General features: G+C 38.9%; 1 protein-coding gene across 6 annotated transcripts in view; it reads right to left on the bottom strand.

Moving 5' to 3' along the window:
• Positions 1 to 22,431, bottom strand: part of Lpin (phosphatidate phosphatase LPIN) — a 100,367-nt gene that overhangs the window by 47,600 nt on the left and 30,336 nt on the right. For all 6 annotated transcript variants that reach the window (XM_067774387.1, XM_067774386.1, XM_067774385.1 and 3 more), the window contains exons 2-4: positions 16,852 to 17,360; positions 11,091 to 11,296; positions 10,736 to 10,867 (exon numbers count right to left, since the gene is read on the bottom strand). In XM_067774387.1, the coding sequence (XP_067630488.1) occupies positions 10,736 to 10,867; positions 11,091 to 11,296; positions 16,852 to 17,031 (518 nt within the window). In that variant the 5' untranslated portion in view covers positions 17,032 to 17,360. The remainder of the gene's footprint in view (positions 1 to 10,735; positions 10,868 to 11,090; positions 11,297 to 16,851; positions 17,361 to 22,431) is intronic.

Genomic DNA, 22,431 nt, shown 5'->3' with positions numbered 1-22,431 from the left:
CGAAACGACCCCTAGAGGATCCCCAAATGATCCCGCATTAGCCCGAAAAGGTCCCGAAATAACCCCGACGGGATCCCGGACAAATCCCGAAAACCATACAGAAATGATGCCGGAAGGAATCCCAAATGATTCCGTAAAAGTCCCGCATTGATTCCGGCGGGATCCCGAACGGATACCGAAAATCATCCAGAAGTGATGCCGGAAAGATCCTCAAATGATCACCTAATAGTCCCGAAATGACCCTTAAGGGGTCATGGACGGATCCCATAAACCATCCAGAAATGATCCCGATATAGTCCCGAAGAAGTCCCGAAATGACCCTGACGGGATCTCGAACGCACCCCTAAATGACCCTGACGGGATCCCGGACAGATCCCGAAAGCCATCCAGAAATGATCTTGGGAGGGACCCCAAATGATCCCGAAAAAGTCCCGCAATGATTCCGAGGGGATCCTGATCGGATACCGAAAACCATCCAGAAGTGATGCCGGAAAGGTCCTCAAATGATCACCTAATACCAAAATGACCCTGACCGCATCCCGGACTGATCCCAAAATCCATCCAGAAATGATCTTGGGAAGGTCCCAAAATTATCCCGAAATAGTCTCGGAAAAGTTCAGAAATTACCCTGACGGGTTCCCGGACGAATCCTGAAAGCCATCTCTAAATGATCCCGAAAAAGTCCCGAAATGACCCTGACTGGACCCCGAAAGGATCCCGAAAACTATCCAGAAATGATGCCGGAAATGTCCTCAAATGATCACCTAATAGTTCCGAAAAGACCCTGACGGGATCCCGAACGGATCCCGACAACTATCTAGAAATGATGCCGAAAGGGCCCGCAAATGATCACGTATTAGTCGAGAAAAAGTCCCGAAATTAACCCGACGGGATGCCGGACGAATCCCAAAAACCATCCAGAAATGATGCCGGAAGGGACACCAAATGATCCCGAAAAAGTCCCGCAATAATTCCGACGGGATCCTGAGCGGATACCGAAAATCATCCAGAAGTGATGCCGAAAAGGTCCTCAAATGATCACCTAATAGTCTCAAAATGACCCTGACGGCATCCCGGACAGATCCCGAAATCCATCCAGAAATGATCTTGGGAGGGTCCCAAAATTATCCCGAAATAGTCTGCGAAAAGTCCAGAAATTACCCTGACGGATACCGGACGAATCCTGAAAACCAATCTTAAATGATGCCGAAAAAGTCCCGAAATGACCCTGATGGGACCCGGAAAGGATCCCGAAAACTAACCAGAAATGATGCCGGAAAGGTCCTCAAATGATCTCCCAATAGTTCCGAAAATACCCTGACGGGATCCCGAACGGATCCCGACAACTATCCAGAAATGATACCGAAAGGGTCCCCAAATGATCCTGTATTAGTCGAGAAAAAGTTCCGAAATGACTCCGACGGGATCCCGGATGGATCCCGAAAACCATCTAGAAATGATGCCGGAAGAGACCCCAAATGATCCCGCAAAGGTCCCAAAATGACCCCGACAGGATCCCGGACGGATCCCGAAAACCATCCAGAAATGATCCCGGAAGGGTCCCCAAATGATCGCGAAATAGTCCCGAAATGATTCCGGAATAGTCCCGAAAATGTTCCAAAATAACCCCGACGGGATCCCGGACAGATCCCGTAAACCATCCAGAAATGATGCCGGTAAGTACCCCAAATGGTCCCGATATGACCCCGTCGGGATCCCGAACGGATCCCTAAAACTATCCAGAAATGATGCCGAAAGGGTCCCCAAATGATCCTGTATTAGTCGAGAAAAAGTTCCGAAATGACTCCGACGGGATCCCGGATGGATCCCGAAAACCATCTAGAAATGATGCCGGAAGAGACCCCAAATGATCCCGCAAAGGTCCCAAAATGACCCCGACAGGATCCCGGACGGATCCCGAAAACCATCCAGAAATGATGCCGGAGGAGACCCCAAATGATCACGCTAAAGTCCCAAAATGACCCCGACAGGGTCCCGGACGGATCCCGTAAACCATCCAGAAATGATGCCGGAAGAGACCCCAAATGATCCCGCAAAAGTCCCAAAATGACCCCGACAGGATCCCGGACGGATCCCGAAAACCATCCAGAAATGATGCCGGAAGAACCCCAAATGATTCCGAAAAAGTCCCGAAATGACCCCGACGATATCCCGGACGGATCCCGAAAACCATCCAGAAATGATGCCGGAAGAGCCCCCAAATGATCCCGAAAAAGTCCCCATATGACCCCGACGAGATCCCGCACGGATCCCGAAAACCATCCAGAAATGATGCCGGAAGAGCCCCCAAATGATCCCGAAAAAGTCCCGAAATGACCCCGACGAGATCCCGCACGGATCCCGAAAACCATCCAGAAATGATGCCGGAAGAGCCCCCAAATGATCCCGAAAAAGTCCCCATATGACCCCGACGAGATCCCGCACGGATCCCGAAAACCATCCAGAAATGATGCCGGAAGAGCCCCCAAATGATCCCGAAAAAGTCCCCAAATGACCCCGACGAGATCCCGCACGGATCCCGAAAACCATCCAGAAATGATGCCGGAAGAGCCCCAAATGATCCCGAAAAATTCCCAAATGACCCCGACATACTCCAGAAAAGGTTCCGAAATGGCTCCGAGGGAATCAACGACGGATCGCGAAAACCATACAGAAATGATTCCGGAAGGATCCCAAAATGATCCCGAAATAGTCCGGAAATGACCCAGATGGGATCCCGCACAGATCCAGAAATGATCCCGGAAGGGTCCAAAAACTATCCCGGAAAAGTAACAAAAAATCCCGAAATGGCTCCTACGGCATCCCGGACGGATCCAGAAATGATCTCGGAAGGGTCCCCAAATGATCCCAAAATGGTCCCAAAATGACCCTGATGGATCCGGCAAACCATCAAGAAATTATGCCGGAAGGGTCCCCAAATGATCCCGAAATAAAACAGAAAAAGTCACGAAACGACCTCTAGAGGATCCCCAAATGATCCCGTATTAGCCCCAAAAAAGTCCCAAAATGACCCTGACGGGATCCCGAAAGGATTCCGAAAACAATACAGAAATGATGCCGGAAAGGTCCTCAAATGATCCCCTAATAGTCCCGAAATGACCGTGACGGGATCCCGACAACTATCCAGAAATGATGCCGAAAGGGTCCGCAAATGATCCCGTATTAGTCGAAAAAAAGTCCCGAAAGGACCACGACGGGATCCCGGACGAATCCCAAAAACCATCCAGAAATGATGCCGGTAGGTATCCCAAATGATCCCGAAATAGTCCCGAAATAACCTCGTCGGCATCCCGGACGGATCCCGAAAATTATCCAGAAATGATGCCGGAAAGGTTCCCAAATGATCCCCTAATAGTCCCGAAATTACCATAATGGGATCCCGGACGGATCCCGAAAACCATCCAGAAATGATGCCGAAAGGGTTCCCAAATGATGCCGTATTAGTCGCGAAAAAGTCCCGAAATGACCCCGACGGGATCCCGGACGGATCCCGAAAACCATCCAGAAATGATGCCGAAAGGGTTCCCAAATGATCCCGTATTAGTCGCGAAAAAGTCCCGAAATGACCCCGACGGGATCCCGGACGGATCCCGAAAACCATCCAGAAATGATGCCGGATGAGCCAAAAAATGATCCCGAAAAAGTCCCCAAATGACCCCGACGAGATCCCGGACGGATCCCGAAAACCATCCAGAAATGATGCCGGAAGAGCCCCCAAATGATCCCGAAAAAGTCCCCAAATGACCCCGACGATATCCCGGACGGATCCCGAAAACCATCCAGAAATGATGCCGGAAGAGCCCTCAAATGATCCCGAAAAAGTCCCAATATGACCCCGACGAGATTCCGCACGGATCCCGAAAACCATCCAGAAATCATCCCGGAAGGGTCCCCAAATGATCGCGAAATAGTCCCGAAATGATTCCGGAATAGTCCCGAAAATGTTCCAAAATAACCCCGACGGGATCCCGGACGGATCACGTAAACTATACAGAAATGATCCCGGAAGGGTCCCAAAATGATCCCGAAATAGTCCCGAAAAAGTCCCGAAATTACCCCGGCGTAATCCCGGACCGATCCCGAAAACCATCCAGAAATGATCCCTGAAGGGTCTCGATATGACCCTTACGGGATTACAAATAAAGTGAAGCTAATTATAAAACCATGTTAATAAGGCAGCAGGCGCATTGGAGCGAATAAAAAGTTAGATAGAAACATACAGGTAAAGCTAATAAAAGCGTGCTAATAAAAACAATTGATGGAGGGCGGATGGCGGGAGTAGAGGAGAGGACCACTGATCGTTCCTCCAAAATTGTCTAGATCTCGTTCTGTATGTACCAGATACCAAAAACTATTGATTTAGGAGAAAATTTAGATTGAGTTATAACAATTTATGGATTTTACACCAGAGGGGGAGATAAAGGGGGGCGGGCGGAGGGTGTCACTGCTTACTTTGTAAGCCCTCGACTTATTTGACCCCTTGAGTCTGTGATATTGGTGAAGGCCAGTATACGTAGTTATAATGTGTAAAAATTATGAAAAATAATTTCTCGAAGGGTCGTGGGACCCCCACCCCTCTTTCCATGTTCGAAAAAAATTTCGCTAGTAGACTACTGTCTGTGTCCCAAATTTCATCAAAATCCGTGTAGCCATTCTGGCGTGATTCAGTCGCAAAGACGAAAAAATATAATAATTAAATTATAACTGTTCCTAGGGGGCGGGGACCACGCCCCTTTTGAAAAATATATAGCTAGTATATCCTTCTAGACTATTGGCTATATGTGTGCAAAATTTCATCCAAATCGGTCCAGCCGTTCTTGCGTTATTGAGTCACAAAGACAAACGTCTGGACAAACATCCAAACATCCAAACATCCAAACATCCAAACATCCAAACATCTAAACATCCAAACATCCAAACATCTTAACATCCAAACTTTGCCATTTATAATATATATTAGATATTAGATTAGATTAGATAACGTATGAATCAAAAGAAGTAACTATGAGACCAAGAAATATCACAAAGGTTAAAATCCCCTAAAACACATAAGTGATTATCTCCCAATTTATTAAGAAATAGGGACGATATATTGTTAACATAAGCTTTATAAACTTCTTCCAAGCTGTTCGGCGGTATGTATGATGCAACCCGATATAGAGATCCAGACTGTGGAGAGCCACGGACATTGACATAGATCTGGTCAAGGATGGTATCAGAATTACCCAACATAATAAGGGAGGCATTATACTTGCGTTGAACAGCGTTTAGTACGCCACTCCCTCTTGAACGCCCAATTTTAATACAATCCCTGTTTTTAGTGTTTTGTGCTCGCACGAAGTCTAAAAGGGGCTTTTTACATGCCAGCTCTATACCTCTACAGTTGTCTTTAATATGCCTGTGACCAGGTAACAATGCTGATACTGAAAGGCCATTTTTAAGTTTATACATACAAAAAATAAATAAAAATACATTACAAAAGATCCGATTTCGAACTTCTAAATCTAAAATCTATGTTTTAGAGACAAACTGCGAAAAACGAAGAAATAAACTTTTTTGCTTATGGACCAAATCAGACCCCTCTGAGCTAATAAACAAATTTTACAGTGTATGGTACGGAAATAATTATAAATAATAAACACAATTTATCAATTTTATAATGTCGCGACGGTAACTCTTTTCTTTGGCCTTTCCTGGGCTCTACCAATTAATTTTTTTTATTTGTAATTTCCCTGACTATATTTCTTACTTCTAGAATGCTTTTTGCGTATAATAATCTAATCTTTGACAGTCTTCTTTAAAATTATAAAATTTTCGCACAAAAGTGTCGCTACCGTGGACTTTTACGATTATTTCGAATTCAGCGGCATCTATCGATGAATTGTGGGTCAAAGTACTTTTCGAAACGGTCGGTTAATTTAAATTTTTAATAACAACTCGACCACACCATTACTTTTTAGACAAGCAGTAATCTAACTACATTAACTGTACATCGAAATCGATTGAGAACGCACTCGGATATATATATCTTTCCTATGGTCATATTCTACAAACACAATTCTGGCATACCGAGTCCACAGTCACATCAATGTTATCGAAACAAAGGGCCAAATGTACAAAACCTCATTTCAATATGTAGTAATTACTTTAATTTAAAAACAAGTAAGGAAGGCTAAGTTCGGGTGTAACCGAACATTACATACTCAGCTGAGAGCTTTGGGGACAAAATAAGGGAAAATCACTATGTAGGAAAATTAACCTAGGGTAACCCTGGAATGTGTTTTTATGACATGGGTATCAAATGGAAGGTATTAAAGAGTATTTTAAAAGGGTATGGAACCCTATAAATGGACGCCTTTTCGAGATATCGCCATAAAGGTAGACCAGGGGTGACTCTAGAATGTGTTTGTACGATATGGGTATCAAATTAAAGGTATTAATGAGGGTTTTAAAAGGGAGCGCCCCTTAGTTTTATATGTGAAGGCGTTTTCGAGATATCGACCAAGATCTGGACCAGGGTGACCCAGAACATCATCTGTCGGGTACCGCTAATTTATTTATATATGTAATATCACGAACAGTATTCCCGCCATGATTCCAAGGGTTTATGATTTCGCCCTGCAGAACTTTTTCATTTTCTTCTACTTAATATGGTGGGTGCCACACCCATCTTACAAAGTGTTTTTTAAAGTTATATTTTGCTTCAAAAAACCAATCCAATCACCATGTTTCATCCCTTTTTTCGTATTTAGTATATATTTATGGACTTTTTTCATTTTTCGAAATTTTCGGTATCGTGCGTGGTCATAGGATTCGCCCATTTTTAATACCAAGATAAAGTGAGTTCAGATAAGTACGAGAACTAAGTATAGTAAAAACATATCGATTTTTGCGCAATTTATCGTGTTAACGGCCGAGCGGAAGGACAGATGGTCGACTATGTATAAAAACTGGGCGTGGCTTCAACCGATTTCGCGCATTTTCACTGAACACAGTTATCGTCATAGAATCTATATCCCTACCAAATTTCACAAGGATTGGTAAATTTGTGTTCGACTTATGGCATTACAAGTATTCTAGACGAATTAAATGAAAAACGGCGGAGTTACGCCCATTTTGAAATTTTCTTTTATGTTGTTGTTGTAGCAATGCTCGCCCCACCTAATAGCCGCGACCGATCACAAATTGTCATCAATATCCTCTAACGGGAGTCCAAGGAAACTTGCCGTTTCAACAGGGGTGGACCATAAGGAAAGGGGTGTTAGAGGCGTTGGTTCCACATTACAATTAAAGAGATGGTTGGTGTCATGTGGGGACACATTGCAAGCAGGGCATACATTTTATATGTCGGGGTTGATTCTGGATAGGTAAGAGTTTAACCTGTTACAGTATCCAGAACGAAGTTGAGCAAGAGTGACACGCGTTTCCCTGGGGAGTATGCGTTCCACTTCTGCGAGTTCTGGATATTTTTCTTCAAGTACTGGATTCACCGAGCAATTCCCGACATAAAGGTCCGACGCCTGTCTATGGAGTTCACCAAGGACCTGCTTGTGTTTTTCCGCTTCATACGGCTGGGTTCTCAGGTGCCGTATTTCCTCAAAATGCTTACGGAGATGACTCCTTAGGCCCCTAGGCGGTGCTGGTTCGTCAATCAGATGTCTGTTGGGATGCCCAGGTTTCTGGGTATTCAACAGAAACTGTTTGGTCAGCATCTCATTTCTCTCCCTGATGGGGAGTATTCTCGCCTCATTATGCAGATGGTGTTCTGGGGACATAAGAAGACAGCCCGTGGCGATTCTGAGAGCAGTATTTTGGCACGCCTGTAGTTTCTTCCAGTGGGTGGTTTTTAGGCTTGGCGACCATATGGGTGACGCGTAGCACGTAATCGGCTGGCTAATTGCTTTGTATGTGGTCAAGAGCGTTTCTTTATCTTTTCCCCAGGTACTGCCAGCAAGGGATTTGAGGATTTTATTACGGCTCTGAATTCTTGGAACAATTGCGGTTGCGTGCGCACCAAAATGTAGATCCTGATCAAACGTCACACCCAAGATTTTGGGGTGTAGGACAGTCGGTAGCGTAGTGCCATCGACGTGGATGTTCAATATGGTCGACATTTGGGGCGTCCATGTTGTAAATAAGGTCGCGGAAGATTTAGTCGGTGACAATGACAGGTTTCGCGAGGCGAAAAAACTGGAGAGATCAGGGAGATAGCCGTTTATTTTATTGCATAGCTCATCGATCTTTGGGCCTGGGCCTGTGGCCATTATTGTGCAGTCATCGGCGTAGGAAACGATTGTGACTCCTTCCGGTGGTGAAGGTAGCTTAGATATGTAGAAATTAAACAAAAGCGGGGATAGGACACCACCCTGTGGCACCCCTTGTTTAATTCTCCTTTGTTTTGATGTTTCGTTTCTGAATTGCACCGATGCCTGCCGACCACCCAGATAATTTGCGGTCCACCTTTTAAGACATGGGGGAAGGGTGGACCCTTCCAGGTCTTGCAGTAACGAGCCATGGTTGACCGTATCAAAAGCTTTTGGTAGGTCTAACGCTACGAGTACTGTTCTATGGTGGGGATATTGATTCAAACCGCAATTTATCTGGGTGCCAATGACATTTAGCGCGGAGGTAGTGCTATGGAGTTTTCTGAAGCCATGCTGATGAGGGGCTAGCTGCAAATGTGCTTGGAAATAAGGGAGCAAAATGGCTTCAAGCGTCTTTGCCACTGGCGTTAGCTGGTTTCCCAGGCTTTAGTAGCGGGACCACCTTGGCCATTTTCCATTTCTCGGGTATGACAAAGGTGGAAAGACAGGTTGAAGACATGCGCTAAATATTTGAAACCCTCTTTCCCTAGGTTTTTAAGCATCGGCATGGCTATGCCATCTGGGCCCACTGCTTTGGATGGTTTAGCGCGACCAAAGGCGTCCTCAACCTCTCTAGCGGTGATGGTAATTGGTGACGCGCTGAGTTTGTGTTTATGTGCGTGTCTATTGGCTCTCCGTCTATCTTTGTCGACCGTAGGATGCATTATATATTGTCGGCAGAAAGCGCTCGCGCATTTTTTCGCATCCGACAGCACCTTATCGCCAAAGGCGATGGAAACTTTGTCTTTGTGCTTAGTCGGATTCGATAGGGACTTTACGGTGGACCAAAGTTTACCTACACCGGTAGAGAGGTTACAACCTCTTAGGTGCTCTTCCCATTTCGCCCGCTTGTGTTCGTCCACAAGCAATCTGATGCGTTGGTTTATATCCCTTATTTGGGGGTCGCCTGGATCAAGCTGTCTTATAAGGTCGCGTTCCCTCGCTAAGCTCGCGGCCTCCGCCGGGAAGTGGGCCGGATTTCGGGAATTCTCCCGGCGGGAATGAAATGTGCCGAGGCGGATTCAATGACCTTTTATCTTTGTATTTTGTTGCACCATATCATTACTGGAGTTGAATGTTGACATAATATACTTATATACTGTAAAGATATTACATTTTTTGTTAAAATTTTACTTAAAATTTTTTTTTTTTTAAAGTGGGGGCTTTCGTCATCCGATTTTGCAAATTGTTATTTAGCACACATATAGTAATAGGAGTAACGTTCCTGCCAAATTTCATCATGATATCTTCGACGACTGCCAAATTAAACCTTGCAAAACTTTTAAACTACATTCTTTTAAAAGTGGGCGGTTCCACACCCATTGTCCAAAACTTTACTAATTTTCTATTCTGCGTCATAAGGTCAACCCACCTACCAGGTTTCATCGCTTTATCCGTCTTTGGTAATTAATTATCGCACTTTTTCGGGTTTTTCGAAATTTTCGATGCCGAAAAAGTGGGCGTGGTTATAGTCCGATTTCGTTCATTTAAATAGCGATCTGAGATGAGTGCCCAAGAACCCACATGCCAAATTTCATTAAGATACGTCAAAATTTACACAAGTTATCGTGTTGACGGACGGACGGACGGACATGGCTAAATGAAATTCTTTTTTCGCCCAGATCATTTTGATATATAGAAGTCTATATCTATTTCGATTAGTTTATGCCGTTACGGATTACCGTTATGCGAACAAAATTAATATACTCTGTGAGCTCTGCTCAGCTGAGTATAATAATGTTTGAATTGGTTGTAATGGAAAAAATCCTCACGAGTTTTGTGCATATGGCCCAAAATATTAGAAGGGCTGTGCGATTAATTGATTACTCAACAAATTGATTAATAATATTAGAAATTATTCAATCAATTAATTTTATTTGTGTGATTAATCCAAGTTTTGTGATTGATCCTGCATTAAATAAGTTAAGTAATAATAGCCTTATTGATTATTTACAGTTTTAATAAAGTGATTTATATCGTTTATTGCATTTTCCATTCCCGTCGGTCATCAAATGTTAAAGGTATGTATATGTATTTTTTTGTTGAATTTTTTGGAGTCAACTTTACATAGAAGCTTTTGAGCAAAATTAGTAATTTTTGAGTAACTCATTTTACTAATTAATCAACTAATGTCAAACTTTGAATAATCCAAATTTTAATTAGTCAAATAATCGACTATTTGAACAGTTGATCATTCAACTTACTCGATTAATCGCATATATACATAGCCCTAAGTATTAGATATCAATATGTTTTGTATGTGAAAAATATGGATTAGTTAAAAATAACAGTGATAAGAATTTAATAATGCATTAAATTTTTACATAAACTAAAAAAATAAAACATACTACCTTCTGTGACTGAAATCAGAGACTTGATTCTCAAATTTCGGCACTTGATCTTGCCTTTCAGCCTCTTTTGAGAAGTCAATGGAATTACGACGTGGCAATGGTAACGGCAGTTGAGTATCATCGCCAGCATTTCTAAATAGAATAATGAAATAAATAAATAAAATTTGTTTTTAAGAAAATTAAAAGAATTGAACGGAAAAGAATATTATAAAATCAATATAATTGTGTATGTATGTTGCTATGCTTAATAATTAAATACACAAAATTTGTACTACTATATACATACTAGGATTATTAAAACATCTACACAACCAATATACCAAAAATAAAAATTATTTATTATGTATGAACTTACTTAGTTTTGCTTTCAACGGTCTCATTCTCTAATGTATCATTATCATATTTACTAGGAAAATAGCTGCTAGGTATAGGGGATGTGGCCATATTTGCTGGCAGCTCTTCAGCATCTTCTTCAGGGCATTCTTCAACAAAGAAGGCTTCACCAGATTCACCCAGTTTCATGTGAATATCGACTGCTTCCCCATTTATTTCAATATCAACCTACAAATAAAAAATATATTAATATTTTCGTTTATTCTTAACTCTTTCGATCCGAACGTGGCCTATGTGTCCCGGTATATGTTTGAGGATGCCTAGCCTGGAAATTAAGTGACTAAAATGGGCTTAGCTGATCCCATTTCGTAGTTTATCGTATTCCTAACGGTATGCCTTTCCGTTATTTGACATTTAGTGGTAAACATGTTCTCTTTAGTTAAAATAAGAACGCAGGTTTGGGCGCGAATTTTGTAAGTGACGCTGTTTTTGCAAGTTTTCGTGGTTATTGAGTTTTAAAATCAACCAAAAGTAAGTATATTAATTCTTTGAGCTAGTGTTTTCGTTATACATTGAGGTATGTAATTATCAGATTTTCTGTTTATTTCAATAACTGTTAGCATTTTTATCTTACTGGGATGTACGTGTCCCATCAGTATTCATGATCGGTGTCCCAGTCAGGACTGAATATGCCCATTTCTTAGAAATATATCAGAATGTGTTGATATTATTATTTACTTCTGTATAGACTTAATATGCCAAAAAAACTTGATTGAGGTGAAATTGTTAATATGTTGGAGTCATCTAGTGAGGATGCCGATTTTTCAGACGGCAATAGTGAAAACTTTGAGCCTTCTGCGAAACTCCAAAGCAAAGTACGAAAATATAAAGCTCACATATATTGGACAAAAAAAAATCGTAATTGGTTGAATAATAATTATGTCATATAATAATTTGCCATTTGTAAGACACAACAACTCAAAACAACTCTTTTACCGATTATTGATGATGTCAGTTGGCAATTGTTGGGTAATCAGTTCTCAACTTGGACGGAGACAAAATCCACTCATAGAATTCATGATAGTTCTGGCGGAAAATATGATAGCTAAAGGGAAGGAGAGAGCAGCTGTTCGTCGAAGTGGCATGTCTGGGAGAAAAAGGAAACTAGCCGCAGGTCACCTACCTTTTCAAATTCCTAAGCGAAGGCGTGGCACAGTCTGTGTGGAACAAAATAAGGAGAGGAGAACCAAGACGATATGCGAAGAATACGAAATTCCTCACTGCAAGGATTGCTTCGCACCTTATACAAAATAAAAACCCGCTTTTTATACTGTATTGCTTCAGTATTATTTTTTTTTGTATTCCTTACCGAAATTATTCATTGAATTTGAAATAAAGTAAATTGTCTTATAAAAACCAAATTCAATTATATTTTAGGTAAGGGATCATAAAATACTAATCGGGACAAATAAGTCCCATACAAAAATACTGACGGGACTTATGTGTCCCAGCCCCTCCCACCACCCCTTTTTCAAGAATTTCATCTTGATGTGATAGAATGTTTTTACTTTGCCCACTGTAACGATTGAACACCTTTAACAAGTTCTGTTTACCTCACAGGCTTTTCGGATCGAAAGGGTTAAATTAGTTTTAATTTAGTAAAGAGCAGTCATAGTTTACGTCTCGAAATAAGCGGGAAAAAACTCAATATCTGCGCCAAATTTTGATTATTATCCATTTGTACAAAATTTAAAACTAACAGATCGCTGGGTAGGTTTAAAAAAAAAAAATTACCCAATTTATCTGAAGCAATGGTTCCAAAGTAATGGACGGAGTAGGCTGCCTTATACTGCGCTGATCACAAAATAAACAGATTCTATAAGCTGTTCACTGTAGTGTTTTTCAGGCGGAAGTGGGAGCCGTAGCAAAAGCAGTAGAAATACTGTATGAACGGCAGCCGCATCAACTTTTATATTGACAGCCAAGCAGAAATTAAGGAAAAGATCTCGCATAGCACATTATCTAAATGTCTTAAAGTGTAAGCAATTCCTTGAAAGAATCGATATAGGGTGAAGCATGCATCTATATTCACCCCTATTATGGTTGTCAATAGTGAGAAAATTATTTATTAATTAATTTATAATCATAAATTAGTATCGGCGTTGTCAAAGTCGATAACTACCCACACGGCATTAAGATGATTAAATTTTGAATTTCCCTACATATAAATACAATTTGATTCTTCTTTCTGACTAAATAATGAGTTATCATACAATTGAACAAAAGAAATAATCAAATATGAATACCTTTGATGATCAAAAACTGAAAATCATTTTTCGATCACGTTTTGGAATCATTTTTGAAGTCCTTTGATGATTACATTTTAATATTTCATAAAAGTCAACAAAAAAAATAATCAAATATGCTTACCTTTCGATGAACAAAAACTGAATATAGTTTTTCAATCACATTTTGGAATCATATTTGAATCAAATGTGTTTACTTTAGGTGATCAAACATTTATAATCATTTTTAATTCACCTTTCTGAATCTTTTCTGACTATATTTGTTAACTGAATAATGAGTTTTATACTTGTTAAAATTTTACTTTTCATTGAAAAACTTATTTTTTTCACATACACACATTTTTTCAATCATGAAGTTCAGAAAAAATATGTATATTAAATTTTTATTATTAAGACAATTTAATGCAAATGCTGCTCATGCCCGAAGATTTCTCCAACCATTTCTCCACCTTCGGCTTCCCCAGATAATACATAATAGTTGGACAATACAAAAGTTGTGAGCTATTTGACCAGGTAAGTGAAACTCTCTTGACATATGTACCTCGATATGTCTTCAACATCCCGTACCGTGTCGTATTTTAAGATATTGACGATCATAGCTGATGTTGGATGTTGTAGTCGCAGGTGAATATCGGTCAAGTTTGTTTGCGAGTGACCTGTGGTTCAAATAGCTCACTTCCGCATGCTTTCTTCCCCTGATGAAATAAGATTATTATGTAGTATCTTATTTTGAATGAGATATGAAGAATAAATGCATCATAATCGCATTCAAAAATGAGTCAAAAATCTAAACCAAAACGATTGAAATATATTCACGAATATGATCAGAAAATGGCTGTGAAAAGCAGTCAAATATTACTCTAAAACAATTAAAGCTCAATTTTACAATGATATCAAATATGAATAAAAAGCGTTTCGAAATATGAATCATAAATGATTATTCAAAAATAATCACATTTATGGTATATTTTTCTCCCGACGATACGTTAATATTCGAACAGAAAATGTTTTTAAATTTGAACGTTTTTAATCATCTTAGGGTATGATATTTGAATATTTTTTGATCAAAATTTTCAAAAAATGCTGGCTGGGTATTGACAGGTTTTGATGCTTTTTTGATATCGGCCAAGGTCAATTCAGTACCAGGTGTTGTTATCCCAATAGCTGATTGCTTCTTCTTGATTATTTTCCCTACATTGGCTTGTACTTTTATATGTCAGTTAATCGAAATAAATTAAAATTTGCATTTCACTTGACATTCTTCTGCACGGCGAATTGATTGAATTCGCTTTGCCACCACCTGGCATGGATACGCCTTGGTATCAGCTAAAACAATATTGAGGTTGTGTTGACGTGACGTGACGCAAAATTTGTCAACTTAGTTTTTGGTGAAGACAAGCGCTGCAATACGAAATTCGGCTATTAAAAATTGATAGACGCTTTATTTATTCTTATAAAAACACGTTATTTATTTATTTTTAATTTAATTTCAGAAAATGGTAAAAATAACCAACAACAATCAATTCACGGAGCTTGTTGCAGATTTGGAAAAGAATCCAACCCTTGCCAAGGGGTATAACAGGGGGGCATAAATTTTACACTAATTACCAAATAACCACTGAAAAAATTGTAAATAAACAATTGTCAAAAGTATAGGGATCATAGTTTTCTATAAAACTATCGATAACACATCAACGCCAATACATTGTTTTAGCAAATACCCATTTCGCATTGACGTGACGTTGATGTCGACGACGATACGAAGTGATGGTTGACATTGACAACCATAATAAGGGTGATTGACTCCCACGACACGTAGGGATAGATGGGAATGAAAAAGCGGATGAGCTAGCTAAAAAGCTCGCATTCCTCGAAGCTTGTACCGTAGACGTTTTAGCAATTGTTGGAAATTAAGAGAAGGCGATAGTTGTGCAGGAAAATCTTACAACCTTAGACTAACAAAGTTACTCTTATCATTAAAAACAGAGCACGGTTGGCAAATGACAAGTATTCTGACTAGACACTGTCTTCTGCCCTCATATGCTTTCAAATTAGGCCTAATTAGTGATAGGAAATGTAGGAAGTGCCGGTTGGAGGAGGAAACGATCGAGCATGCTTTGTGCTCATGGCTTGCGCTCGCTACGCTAAGACACTAGCTTTTGGAAGTTATACAGTCTTCAGATCTAGAAGTAGCAAGTGACATAGGTTCTAAAAGGCATATAGTATTTGCCAAGAAGGCGGAGCTATTTTATAACATAGGTCCTGGTTTTTGATAGAGGTTTTCAGTTTGGCCGTTAAACAAAATTCTGGTAACATTCATTCATTCAGTCCATAATCGAAAACAATCACATATAAACTCGAAACTATTTCAAAATAACCCAGAAGTAGTTCAATAATGATTTCAAAATAAGTAGTCCCGAAAAAAATACCGAATTGATTTCTAAAAGAATACAGAAAATACTTGAAATAGTCCCTGAATGATGCCGAAAATATTTAAAAAAAAATACCCCAGAAACGACCTTAAAATCGTCGCGAAATGACTCCAAAATAATCCAGAACGAACCTGAAGTGATCCCGAAACGCCTATGAAACAGTCAGAAAGTGTTGTCAAAATGATGTTAATTGCTACGATTATCAAATTGGTTTTGGAGAAAACCCGGTTTCAGTGTTCTGTCAATTTCGCACCAATAAATTACAGTTGAATATTAAAGAAATCACCACAAAAAAAAAAAAACTATTTGATGTGAAACTCCGCGAGAAAAAGCCCTTAAGATGCATTAGGACGAGTGGGACATCTCCTAAAGCACTATGACGAGATCCAGGCAGGCCCTTAGCCAAATCCACACAGAATCGGTAAACGCCTTTGTCAGGACGCGCCCGGTGAACCCCGTTATAATTATGTAATATCCTACCCTTGCGGAAGAAGAAAGCACACTACCAAGGGATACACGAGTCACCCTGGCCCAACTTCGTTCTGGAGACTGTAACAGGTTAAACTCATACTTATCCAGAATCAACCCCGACATACGTAATGTATATCCTGCATGCGTTGTGTGCCCACATGACACCAACAATCTGTTCAATTTTAATGTGGAAACTGCGCCTCTAACACCCATCTCCCTATGGTCCGTTGAAACAGCCAGTTTCCTTCGACTACCGTTATAGAATCTGGATGACAATTCGTGAGTGGTCGTGCCCATTGAGTGTGGCGAAGCACTGTTAATACAACAACAATAACAGGACGTGTGGGCTAGCTTTCGCATGATCGCCAGAATACGGCAAAATTACTGTTGACTTTGACTGCTCCTAACTCAAGAAGTAATAAAGATATCTATCTCTTGTTTTTACGAATTGTAATAAATCGTTAAAAAAATATTGGTTTTTTTCGAGTTAAGGTCTTTTTTACGGAGCGTCACATACATGCGCTTTGACCGCAGTCCCCAGCTATTCATATAGCAAGTGTTCATATATACTTACCACTTTCTCACGACTCCGTAACACACCCAATTTACCAAAACGTACATGAAATGGTGAACATTGAAATTCACCATCTGGTTGTTCCACGACGATCACATCGATGGCACCGGTGAGTGTAGCACCATTGATCTCATTATAAAACTCTCTAAAGTTGCTAAATACTTTAACAAGGCTATTCATTTTTGCTGTTTTCTTTTTAGTTTTTTGATTTTTAATTTAGTTGTTGATAATTACGTTTAAGAAATTCCCCAGTAATAAGGGTTTTCCTAAAAACAAGTCGCACCATGAACTAAATTATAACGGTGGAAGGGACTTTCTGCTGTAGATGCTGTTGTGCGCACAAAATGGCAAGTTTGTTTCTAACTCTATTAACAGCTCGTCAATAAACTCGGTTTACATAAATATGCAGTAATACAAATTGTCGATCGATGTTTATTCTGTGTAGGTACATTCACATAAATTGTATAGCCATTTTTCGCAACGCCTTTGCAGTTTGCCGCTGTGCTTATCTGAAGAAAGAAAAACAGAAAGTAAATCGATTACAAACAGTAAACATGTATATTGTACATCTTGTATTGCATATAATAAAAAAAATTTTTTTGTGAGTTTTAAAAGATGTCTGAAACTAGCGGCTATCTAAGGTCAAGTAAAACGAAATTTGTGTCTTACTGGGTAAAGAGATAATTGAAATTTGGAAAACTAAAACCGGGTCTGCGGTACACCTTATCGGCTATAATGTGAAGTTTAAGAAATAAAATCGATATCGGTTCTTGGATCAAAGTATCAATGCTAGTACGCATACTTATTCAGTAAAAGGTATCATGTATACTCGATCCAATAGAGACCTTTGGAACTTTTATCAAAAGTGAGGAAATTTAGTCTTTTTTTAAATTTTGTTAAATTTTAAATTTTGTAGAAAAAAGTTAATGTAATTCAGACCTTATCGCTGTTATCAACTGAGTCCGACGAAGACCAGATCAGAGGTGGTGATTAAGTCTGCAGCTCGAAAATGTTTCTTCTGCAGGCCGGGTACCACCTTTTATAGCCAACCGAAATAAAAATTTAAAAAAAATAATTTTTAATCACAAATAGCTTATGTTACACTAGGTGAAGGTCGAAAATTTACCATAAATACTTAATTAACTTTACTTCTAATTAAATTTAAGTTATTAGCAGAATAATTAAATTCCGGGGCTAAGCACTGCTACAACAACAACCGATGACAATACAATAATTTGAAGGTGAGATAAGGTCAACGGACACAATGTCAATTGACCTTATGACTACTTCAAATGGTCATTACGTCAATTTTAACTTTGAGCACGTATCAAGGACCGATGACCCCTTAACATCAAATTATTGTATTGCCATCGGTCCTTGATACGTGTGCAAAGTTAAAATTGACCTTATGGCCATTTGAAGTAGTCATAAGGTCAAAGATTGTGTCCGTTGACCCTATCTCATCCCACCATCAAATTATTGTATTGTCATCGGTTGTTGTTTTTGTTGTAGCAGTGCTTCGTCCCATCCAATAGGTGCGACCAATCACAAATTATCAGTAATATCCTCTAACGGGAGTCCAAGGAAACTTGCTGTTTCAACAGGGGTGGACCATAATGAGAGGGATGTTAGAGGCGTTGGTTCCACAATACAATTGATGAGATGGTTGGTGTCAGGTGGGGACACATAGCAAGCAGGACTATTAAGCACAACTCGTTCTGTAGCGAGTTATTTAACCACTGCCACGAGTATTCAATAATTGCCGCTAGATGGTTCTAACTCTTATTTGCACGCCTAGTCTAGAGAGTTACAAACAAGCATACATACAAGTGAAGCTAATATAAGCGTGTTAAAAAAGAGGACGTGGCTGCCAATCGATTTCGCTCGAATTGAGTGGTTGTTAACTGATTTTGCCCATTTCCAATACCAATATTCGTCGACGAGGCGGTAAAAGCTCCTAACTTCATTCAAAAAAATTACACAGTAGAGCGAAAGAACTAATTTGCATAAAAACGCAACTCAATATTTTATATTTCTTTCATTTCATAATTTTGTTGGAGTTCGCAGGTTTCGGTTTTAAAGGCTCTGGACAAAAAATACATATGTATCTCTTTTGCCACCTTGAGCGGAATCCTTTCCCATTCCATCATTATCTTAAAGTCGTTTTCGGTGAAAAGTGGAGTTAGCAGTTTTTGTCACATCATCGACGAAGTCTTGAGTTCAGATAACTCGTGTACCAGATTTGGTGATATCTAAATTTTTACTCAATCTATCGAGTTAATGGACTGTACTATGTTGAATTTAAACCTTTAAACCATCGGTACTTGGTAAAGTATCGATGTTTTACAAAGTACTTCGTAAAAAGCATCGAGTACGAGATAATCAATAATTTTTTGGAAAAGTATAGATACTACTCACTCATTACTCATATCGTTTTATGACGATCCATACCAGCTCTGGACAAGCCATATAGCAACAATACAATACAGGGGTTTAAATTTAACCTATTACCCTGACGTTTCCCGTTGTCTTGTTAGATTGAGTATATACATACATACTAAGTACTCGATGGACTTCTGTTTGGTGAGCATTTTTTTTCTTAATCTATGTATTTTATTTTAGCTTATTTATGCACATTTCCCATTGTTTTAATATGACACACAAAAAGTTCCCTCTGTTGTTGTCTTTCACAAATAAATCATTTAAAATATATGCGAAAAACATTATTGAAATTTTAAAGAAAAGTTTAGCATGTGTTTTGGCGACTGATACATTTTGTATAAAACGGCAAAATATACATATACATTAGGGTGTTTCATATGATTTAAAAGATATACATATTAATGCTAAATTTCAAGTAGATTGGATAATATTTAATAATAGCCCCTCAAACATTTTCGGAACAAAATTTAAAAATGTATGGTAACGTTGTGGAATAACAATGTTCTCCGCTTCGTGTCGTGATTGTAATTGATGCTGTATGTACCAGTGCAAGTTTTTTGTCTTATTTTTGCTGAATTCCGACCATATAACCGAAGCACCATTGTGGTTTGTCGGGGATTATCGGGTATGTTACTTCCTATAGCTTCTTGTTGATAATGACAACTCTTATGTAAAGGATTCTACCCTAATATATTTGCTTCGGATCTGCCTCCAAAATCCGCCCTGAATACTGATCTCCAATTTAAAGCACATAAATCATACCGAAAATAGTCATATAAGAAGCAAATTCTGAGCTTTTTATACGCGTATTGATGTGTTGCCAATTTGCCTATCCCGAAAATTGTTTTTAGCTACAATCACAATGGATGCTGCCGAACGGCAGACAAGGTGTTTGATAAAGATAGCAGGGCCTATTTTTGAAATCCTCGTCCATATTGGTAATGATTATCATACTACCCATGGAATGTCTATTTTCTCTCACAACTTTCTCAAAAGAAAATGAAGAAACAAAAAATTGTAAATTAATTTAAATGCGTCTAAAATGTACTATTGTGGAATTCGAATCACTGAGTACCATATGAAGACAATAATATTTTATTTAAAGCAAGTACAATTAAACTTGTACTACGAGTAATGTGGGCATTTTTTTTTAAACGACAACAGTCACGAAGACATTGTAGAAGTGAAAATTATCGGAAAATGTTGGCATTGAAATAACAAATAATCTATGCAGTTGAGCACAAGTTTGGACTTTCGCATCTAATGTTTTCATTTTTACATATTATTTATAGGTAGAAAAGTACATCTAGTATATATGTACATATAAATACATAAATTTTCTTTTGTTAGATTTATAAAGCAATGGAAGCAGTACAAAGGAGACATTTTGGCGGAAGTTGAGTCATTCTATTTTATATGTATAATAAATTTTAATGTATGCAGGACCGGATTAACAAGTAGGCAGAATAGGCAGTTGCCTGGGGCCCCCGATTTTAGGGGGCACCCGAAAATAAATTTTACTCAAATAAATAAAACTCAATTGACCGCATTCGAAAGGCGACGACCGACGAACTAGACAAGGTTCCTAAAAGGACATTTCCTAGTCATTTGACAAATTGTATGAGCGTGCAAATAAGTGTATCGAAGTGAAAGGAGAGTATATTTAATATTCAAAAAGAAATATCTCTAAACGTACACTGGTGGTTTTTATTTTGAAAAATTTCGGTTATTTTTGGAACAGAACGGAAATTTCAACTAGAATGATGAACGAGTGAATGGTTAATGATGGATGACAAGTAAATGAATGTATTGTAACGAATTTGGGGATTTCCCGATATTTTGCACCTTCTAGTAACGTTAGTATCGCTGAACTGTCGAACAAATAACTCCAATATTCAGTTTTGTAATATGGTCTTTATTTAGTCTACTTTGGGACTAGTACAATTATACTTCAATATCGCGTACTTCACAAAAGCGTGGTTAAATCAAACTGATTACTGAGGAAAAAACTAAATAATTATTACCTGGTGTAGGTTATACAGAAATCGTAAATCGTACTCGTCGTAGAAAAAAACAACGTAATGCCGGAAATGCTCCAGAAGTAGAATTTTCGCCTCTCGATGATTTTAGGACAAAAGGTTTCCTCGAAATCATCGACAATCTTCACAGGGAAATCAAACGACGTGCGAAACTATATATATCAAAGTTTGCATTTCTCATCAACTTTTCTCTAAGTGATGGATACCTCCACGAAGCTATAAATAGCTTAGTTCGTTTTTATTCTAGAGATTTGGAAGAATTTTTCATTGAAATGAAACAATTCCAAAGTTACGTGAACTCTAGATACACTGATGCACAAAAAACTCATAGTCATTTGTATAAGATTCTAATGGAACACAGAAATAACTCTTAGGATTTTTTTAACATTAATGATCACAAATTGTTCTGCCGAACGATCCTTCTCGCAATTAAAAAGAATCAAAGCTGCTGAAAGAGCTACAACGCAACAAGAGCGTCTCGAGATGGTAGGTATACTTTGCATTGAGTCAGATTTATTGAACAAAATCGATATTGATGATATAATTGATGAATTTTCCGAAAACGTCATGTTTAAAATACAAATAGTAGTTTTATTGATATTATTACATTGTGACAATACAATTTTTATGAAAGACATAAGTTTGTATATTTTAATCGAAAAAAGAAGGGCACGGACGTAAAAAATAGGGCTCCCAAATTGATGGTTGCCTAGGGCCCCGTTGAGGGTTAATCCGCCCCTGGATGGATGTGTGGATAAACTAACGATATCTGAAATTTTTCAATTACCCCCTATTTCTGGATATTATTGAGAAACGCCCTATCCCAAAATCTCCATAATATATAATGCATTTTAAAAGTATAATCTAGTAATCCAATTATATTTAAAGTTGTCTTTCATACCACGCGTTTCGGTGCTATTTGCACCTTTTTTAGAGAGTCTAATATAATAGGCCTAAGATAGAGCTATGCCAATTTAAAAAAAAACGCGTAAGGATAAGGGTGATATTTTCGCTTATTACCACTAATCCGTTAAAGTTTCCCCAATATTATTTATTGATAACATAAAACTAAATCACAATGCTGAAATGCCTCTAGATT

This window comes from Eurosta solidaginis, chromosome 3 (assembly GCF_040869045.1).
Source record: "Eurosta solidaginis isolate ZX-2024a chromosome 3, ASM4086904v1, whole genome shotgun sequence".
Taxonomy (NCBI): domain Eukaryota; kingdom Metazoa; phylum Arthropoda; class Insecta; order Diptera; family Tephritidae; genus Eurosta; species Eurosta solidaginis.
This window is presented reverse-complemented; position numbering and strand designations above follow the sequence as displayed.